This window comes from Monopterus albus, unplaced genomic scaffold, assembly GCF_001952655.1.
Source record: "Monopterus albus unplaced genomic scaffold, M_albus_1.0 scaffold126.1, whole genome shotgun sequence".
NCBI classification, from domain to species: domain Eukaryota; kingdom Metazoa; phylum Chordata; class Actinopteri; order Synbranchiformes; family Synbranchidae; genus Monopterus; species Monopterus albus.
The window spans coordinates 1,267,500-1,275,403 of NW_018128006.1; the positions used below are offsets into that span (position 1 = coordinate 1,267,500).

A 7,904-nucleotide genomic window follows, 5' to 3' on the forward strand; every position below is an offset into this window, starting at 1 on the left:
GAGACTGAGGAGTGATGGCTGCTCCTAGCCTTTTTTGAAAAAAGTATTTCCCAGTTAACTTCAGTTTGTGTAGTGACAGATTATTTTTACTGTCACTTTATATTTATTTACATTACTGGTGCATAGACAGTATTCACTGTGAGTAGGAGACAGTAGAAACGTCAACAGCAAGAAACCTGTCAACAGTCAGTTTCAACTGATGTTTTTAAGGAATGTGTTTATTCAGTCAGCTGTATGTATGCTGTCGCTGTATGTAAATGTTGACACACAGTTATGTCTGCTGTCATACTGATACAGTTTCCTTGTCATTGTGTCTTATTGTTTGTCTCAGCTTAAGCAACATGAAAGCACATGTTGTGGAGGCAGTGAAGTCATTTACTCAATATAAAACTGTGGTGATTGAGGTTAATGCTTTTAGAGCTGCAACAGTGCTGTACAGATAAGATTAAGCAAGTCAGAAAAACTGTAATATCCCCCACTAACTTACATTATACAATGATTAACCACCAAACTGTCAATATATTCTCTATTACAGATAATGAGCTTTAACGCTCAAGATCTGCGAAGGAGACTGTGGATCATCTTCCCTGGTGAAGAGGGCCTTGATTATGGAGGTGTTGCCAGGTCTGTGCTCACATGCAGTAAGAAAAATGTGTTCTGTAGATTCACTTGGACAGGGCTTGATATCAACTTTTTTGCTCACCAGCCACTGTGGCTAGTGGTTTTCAGAGTTACTAGCCACACAGGGTTTTTTTCTTGCCACAATTTTGTTGTTGGGAAATTATGATTTATATGATTAAAACTGAATATGGTATGCTAAAATTTACTTGACATGGAATCAATTTTTTTTTATTTATTTATTTATTATTTACCTTTTAAAACGTAAATGACCACTGTACACACCCAAATCAAGACTATATAAAATGTATAACACTACAAGTCATTATCAAATATTTATTAGACAGCAGTAAATACTGTAAAGACCAGCCTACATTTCTTATAGTTTCAACTTTGAAATTGCATGTCCCAACCAAAAAAAAGAGACTCCCTTCACCTTTTTACTGCCATACGTCCTACGGTCGGCGCAGTACATGAAACTTTTGGCTAGATCGTATACAAGACACTCTCGACCTGACTTCTACGTTTGGTTGAACTGTCTTTTCTTTTTCTTTGTCTCCTCTTTCATTTTCATTGTCAGGATCTCTCTTATGTGTTTATGTTCCACCACATAGTTTCTCCAGTTCACATCTCCACAGTGTATTTTCAGTCACTGGTGCGCAATCGCAAGGCAGTAAGCTTCACGAATGGACCAATGAGCAAACTCTGTGCAGGTAGTGCTCATGGGAGTTGTAGTGTCACATTGCAATTAGTTCATTATTTCAGGTGCCTTTTTTTGGCATTAAAAATATATATCCAAAATTCAACCCACCAAAGTGGCTAGTGGGAACGGCTATGTTACTCACCACTGCTGAAATCCACCCGCATTTGGTGGGTTGGCAGGTGTTAATGTCAAGCCCTGCACTTGGGTATTTTGGAGCTCACTTTCTAACCCATCTTGCCTGTGATTTTGAAGTTTTGCTTCTAAGTTCATTGGCAGAAGTTTCCCATAAATAAATGTTTCTACTCATGACTGATAAGAGGCTGTTGTAGATGCTTTCAGTGTCTGTGTAATATATTACCTAGGGGTTAGACTAATTAGCCACGTGGCCCTTTTCTAACTCCTGTTTCTTTTCCAGGGAGTGGTTCTTCCTCTTGTCCCATGAAGTTTTGAACCCCATGTACTGCCTGTTCGAATATGCCGGTAAAGATAACTACTGTCTCCAGATCAACCCCGCCTCCTACATCAATCCTGACCACCTCAAGTATTTCAAGTTCATAGGACGTTTCATCGCCATGGTAAGTCATTTTATCATGCATTGGATTTTCATTAGTTTTGCAAGAAAGGTTATTGTAAGGGTACTTTTCAGGGTTTTGTACTGTACAGAGAGACCTGTGAACAAAATCAAGCAACATATTGTTTCTGTCCCTTAGGCTCTTTTCCATGGCAAGTTTATCGACACTGGTTTCTCACTGCCATTTTATAAGCGCATCCTCAACAAGCCACTGGCTCTCAAAGACCTGGAGTCAATAGACCCTGAGTTTTACAACTCCCTCATATGGATCAAGTGAGTACACAGAGCCACGTGGAAGGCTGTGGGAAAGAGGCAGTCTCGCTGTAGCACAGAGATGTTTGCAAATCCTAGTTAAATCTGAGCCGGTTCTGCAGAATGGTTCAGACTTGACAACAACAGGGCTGTTTGTACAAACTTCACTGTGGATGAATGGCAGATGATAAGGGAGGGATAACAGCAGCTGCCAGCCAGTTTCTATCTCTGCTGTGATGAAAAACACAGTATGGAGGTCCTCCCTTTGACGTTTAAATATACTTGACACGCTGTGTGTGTGTGTGTGTGTGTGTGTGTGTGTGTGTGCGCGCAGTGTCTGTCAGAGATCTATTTATAATGTGATATGAGCATGATGTATATCAGGAGCTCTCCCTCCTCTGCAAAAGCAGTGGGAGCAGAAGGTATATAGTGAGGTAGGTAGATTGGTAGACACACTGGCTGGTATAGTGGTTGTGCTGTAACAGTCTGTGCTGCTCTTCAGGGATAACAACATTGAGGAGTGCGAGTTAGAGATGTTCTTCTCTGTTGACAAAGAGATCCTGGGGGAAATCACCACCCATGAGCTGAAACCTGGAGGAGGAGACATCCAAGTCACTGAGGAGAACAAGGAGGAGTACATCAAGTAGGTTTCAGGAATTTTCATTCAGTACATTTCAGTCTAGTACTCCACACATTGGATTCCATGTCGGCTTGGTTTTAACGTGTTCCCTGTGTACAGTTTTTCAGGAAATGAAGGTCAAATTTAGTTTCAGTATTTGAGTTTTAAGAGGTGCAACCTCTGTGTGTCCTCCCCCACAGGCTGGTATCAGAGTGGAGACTGTCCAGAGGAGTAGAAGAGCAGACACAGGCTTTCTTTGAAGGCTTCAATGAGGTCCTTCCTCAGCAATACCTGCAGTACTTTGATGCCAAAGAGCTGGAGGTGTGGATGGACCAGGAACTCTTCCATTTACATAGTACAAATGAGACCTGTCTGACATCTATAGCACATACTGTGCAAGGACATTTGAATTTGACTTGGTTATTTCACTGCAGCAGCTCTTTCTAGATGCATAATTGTTAATATTAATAACTTGTGTCCTGTTGCAGGTTATGCTGTGTGGTATGCAGGAGATTGACCTTGCAGACTGGCAAAGAAACACCATCTACAGACACTACGCTCGGAGCAGCAAACAGATTGTCTGGTTCTGGCAGGTCAGTGTGTGTGCAACCTTTTTACTGTTATCTACACAGGCATTCAGTATATAAGGAAATACACGTTTAATAACTTCACTGGATGTGTAACAAAATATGTTGATATATTTGATGACCTGTAACGTGGTGATATTCAAGTGTGTCAAGCAACTTGCCACTTGTCACTTCAGTTCATGAAGGAGATGGACAATGAGAAGAGGATGAGGCTGCTGCAGTTTGTCACCGGTACCTGTCGCCTACCTGTAGGAGGCTTCGCTGACCTTATGGGTAATAATTACAGTAATATAAATTGGCATTTAATTTCAAATGCAGATGGAATATGCATCTAGGCCTCTGTCTGGATAATGTTCCAAACCTTGCAGAGCTTTGTTCTGTTTTGATTCTGTGTAAACTTGACTCATGTCTGTCCTTTTGCTTGAGCACTGTTTATTGAGAACTTGTCATAGCATGAGGTTAAATAATTTCCAGCCCTCTACTTCCTACTGACCTGTGTTTCATTTCACAGGGAGCAACGGTCCACAGAAGTTCTGTATTGAGAAAGTGGGAAAAGAAAACTGGCTTCCTAGAAGTCACACGTGGTGAGTTCGTGCAAACCACAACCTGCAGCAGAGTCACTCCATCTGGATCAAAACCTAAAGTTGACTCAACAATATAAGCTGTAGTGTTTCCTGATTTAGCTAAGTTGGTGTTTTGTAGCTAGCTTTCATAAGTGGGGACTTGATCTTAACCAGATTTCTAGGTGTAAGGAGAAAAGTAGTTCTTCATGAGTCAAGTTCTGAAATGGGCCGGTACACAGTGTCGGCACTTTTATGGTTTTACTCTTTGGCATATGAAAACCTTTTCTTGCACTTCTCACAATATGCTGGTTCTCTTTTCTGCACTCTCCATGGGCTTGTTTGAAATGTGCTGCATCTCACCTGGACAGCAGATGAGAGCAGACAACAGCATGGGGTGGTGACAAAACACTGAAGTCAGGAGTTTAGGAACTTAGTGCAAGCTACTGCGAGGGTACCGGGGGGTAGCTAAACCACTTCTACTCCTACTTGTGCAATTAGAGTCTTGGCAGTGCATGCAGGTTTCAGAGAAAAATATGTGATTGGTCCATTTTTGAACGGCGGTGACATTCATGCCCCGAAGAAGCATCTAATATAATATTGCACACCTCTAAAGTGAATTGTACCACTTCCACTCCTGTCAGCAGCGCGCAGAACTGATGGTAGGCCTGTGTACAGTCAGTGGTCTGACTGACTTTACCTGCTGTCAGTACCTGCCTGTAATGAATAAAAACATTATGATTATAATTATTACTAGTATTACTAGATACTAAAGGAAGAGAAGTCCAGTGTCAAGCTGAACTGTGCTTATGTTCTTTCCCAGCTTCAACAGACTGGACCTGCCACCCTACAAGAGCTATGAGCAGCTGAAGGAGAAGCTGATGTTTGCCATCGAGGAGACAGAAGGCTTCGGGCAGGAGTGAGAGAATGGAGGAGAGGTTTAACTAGTGGATGTATGAGTCTGAGGGAATCGAGTCCACCAGTGTTCAAATCAGGGAGCCTTTTGAGAATAGGGCAGTGTTTTCTGTACTTGTGCACCTGTATGGTACTTCTGCTGGTGCATGTGCAAGACTGCATGTCATTGCAAAGGATCTGGGCAACCAATGTCTGCCATACATGCCACGCTCACAGCAGGCCTCTAAGGGGCCTGATGGGTATATGAACATTGGGCGTTGTTTTAAACCAAAACAATGAAGCTGCTCCTGTTTCCCAGAATGTGCACCAAATCATGCATGTGATCCTGAAAACTCACCTTCAGTGACATCTGTCTAAAAGGAATGCAGTTGTTTTTCCTCCTTAAACCTGTGGTCACATATCGGCAGGCAGTACTGTGCTGAGGCCTTGGAGCAACATGTTCTGACAGTAATGTTGTGTCATGGGTCTTTGACTACCTGATTTCTTCTTAAGTTGCTCTGCGTTCCATTCTCTGATGGTCTTAAATTTTAAGGTGGGATTGAGAGGGTGCACTAGTTTTAAAACAGGTTTATGTTTCACCAAAAGTCACTGAAGTCTGTTATTTCAAGTTTTTCTTTTTTTGGCCTATATAATATAATGTCCCAAAAGTCTCTCGCTTTTTTCCACATATCATGACTAAAGTGAATCAGTAACACATGGCAATGTAAAATGATAGTTTTGACTTGGTGAATCTATACAAAGGGGCTCTCCACGTTAACACTGAAATCAAAAATCTTGGTGCTTCATAAAGATTTGCCTAATATAAGTAACGAGGGAGAACCTGTTTTGTACTCCAGGTTCTGTAGTATTTGATCTATAAATCATTAATGACTGTGAAAAGTGTTGTAACCTCCACTATTTATAGTGGTGGAAGAGTTCAGCAGAGCTCAAACACACCCTAGTTTTATAGGGTCAGAGATGGGATGTCTTCTGGGAGAGAATAGAAGTTATTCGTCATAGTATCAGCTACAGACCTTTTACGGCTTTTTAAATTTGTGGGTTGTTTCTTTTGAAAGCATGATCCTAAAGAAATTCAGTGGGGTTGATGCGAGTATTTTAAGATGGTTTTCAGTGTATTCAGTACCCAGGATATACTGACTATGTCAGAACATTAGGAACACAAGTGGAGCACCAAATTCAAGTCAAACCAAATCAAAATCGACATTTTGAATGCTTTCTTTGCAAACACACAGCTCTTCACCCACACGTAGCAGTTGATGGTGAGTGACAGAGCGGGTACCACTTAACTCCTCTCTTGGTCAAAAGTGGACCACAAAGTAAACATGATTAATAAATACTGTTTTTTTTTTTGTTTGTTTTTTGTTTTTTATACATATAAATTTAACTCTGCCAAAAAGATGCGGTTATCTTCTGCTTCATATTTAAACTAACATTTTACCTAGCGAGTATGTTCTCTTAACACAATTTCATTCTTTTTGCAAATATTATTACTAATTAATTTCTGACACAGTGAAATAATACATGCAGTTTTGAAAATGTGTTAAAGATTCTTACTCTAGTATTGATTTTGGATTCCAAGAACAGCTGATTTTGGCAGGCTACTGTTCAGGTGTATGTGTGTGTGGGTGGGTGCACAGAGAAACCTCCAGATGTTCTACCAACGTGGAATCCAGTGTTAAGTGTGTACAGAACAGTAGTTACATTATAAATGCAATAATTTTTTTTGGTTTGGCTAACAGTATCTGATCAACAGTAACAGAGTTAAAAAAGATGATTAACCTCTTTTGTCTCTATGAAACATGAACTCCAGGTAGTGTGGCTGCTCATTTTAGAGTGGATTAGTTATTAAACCCACTGAAAAGAGGCTTGGTTACTGATGAACAGCGCAGTTGTGCGTTGTCCGACAAAGTAGAGCACTTTTTAAAAATGACCCTCCACTTTACTGCATGCAGGGGCATCCAGTCTGGGTCAGTAACTGGGCTTTGTTTCCACGTGTGCTGACATGGTCTGGTATCTGCCAGTAACCTTCACCTGGGATAAAGCTAGTTTAATATAACAAATGCAGTACATCATGAGGAAAAGCTGATCGGCCAAGTCGCCTACTTGTGATCGCTACCCCTAATGCAGAGTGTCATTTTAAACTTCTTCTGGGTCAATCATAATAAAATCCTGGCCGTGTAGTAGTAATGCATATATGTAAATATCATAATTCTTTTTTTTCTAGACAACTAAATCACTGTCACTCTCCTGTATATGAAAACAAGCTGTAAATTGTGTCAATAAATTTTCTTTTGTAAAAGAGGCTTTAATAAGAGGTTTACGGTTAACCCTATTTTCTTTCCCCAGTTTGATTTGATGTACATGAGATGTGTAATATAGAAATTATCAACTTAATAAATTAAACTTGAAAAATGTGTGTTTGTGTCTTAGATAAACAATAGAACCAGTGGCATTAATGTGTTTCAGTCCCTGTCAGTTTCTAATTATAAATACCGAGTCTTCTGGTCGGGGGGGGGGGCCAATAACCCTAAAAACAGACATATTCTGCATTGACATATAAAACATAAGATCCTGCAAAGAACGTTCATATATAGTTGGAAGTAAATGAGTGAATATCATTTAAATAACGTTTTAATTTAAAACAAATAATCACTTCCCAGACTTTTGTTTTTCATTTAAATAATGGATAATTGAGTTTGTTAGTTGTTCCGTGCCCAAGGAATGTTCCTACAAAGATGATGCTTAAAACTACAAACATGGCTGCTACAAACAGTTTTGGTCATTGCTCTGAATCTGCTTGAGTACCTCGCCACCAGATCCCACCCCGTCATCCTCCTCCTCTTCCTCTCCTCTTTCCATCTGCCCTTCAGTGGTGGCAATAGACATTGCAGCTTGACACCCTTCATCAGTCCTCCCCGTCTCTTCTTCCTCCTCCCCACGTGTCTCCACCTGCTTGCGGCTGCCCTTTGAGCTGTCGTCGTCCTCTCTGTCACCTCCTCCAGTCTCTAGCCTTTTTGCTTTTCTCATCAACCTGCTTCTTCTCCCGTCATCCTCTCCATTCTTCTCCTCTGCCATCGGC

At 40.8% G+C, this 7,904-nt stretch overlaps 2 protein-coding genes across 2 annotated transcripts in view; one reads left to right on the forward strand and one right to left on the reverse strand.

The window, feature by feature from the left end:
* itchb (itchy E3 ubiquitin protein ligase b) overlaps window positions 1–7,898 on the forward strand; it is a 31,705-nt gene extending 23,807 nt beyond the window's left edge. Inside the window, exons 16-24 of the mRNA XM_020612471.1 lie at window positions 536–624; window positions 1,737–1,896; window positions 2,032–2,165; window positions 2,647–2,787; window positions 2,964–3,084; window positions 3,252–3,356; window positions 3,527–3,623; window positions 3,862–3,934; window positions 4,734–7,898. Of these exons, the coding sequence (XP_020468127.1) occupies window positions 536–624; window positions 1,737–1,896; window positions 2,032–2,165; window positions 2,647–2,787; window positions 2,964–3,084; window positions 3,252–3,356; window positions 3,527–3,623; window positions 3,862–3,934; window positions 4,734–4,833 (1,020 nt within the window). The 3' untranslated portion in view covers window positions 4,834–7,898. The remainder of the gene's footprint in view (window positions 1–535; window positions 625–1,736; window positions 1,897–2,031; window positions 2,166–2,646; window positions 2,788–2,963; window positions 3,085–3,251; window positions 3,357–3,526; window positions 3,624–3,861; window positions 3,935–4,733) is intronic.
* Window positions 7,589–7,904, reverse strand: part of znf341 (zinc finger protein 341) — an 8,986-nt gene continuing 8,670 nt past the window's right edge. The window contains exon 18 of the mRNA XM_020612507.1: window positions 7,589–7,888. Within this exon, the coding sequence (XP_020468163.1) occupies window positions 7,589–7,888 (300 nt within the window). The remainder of the gene's footprint in view (window positions 7,889–7,904) is intronic.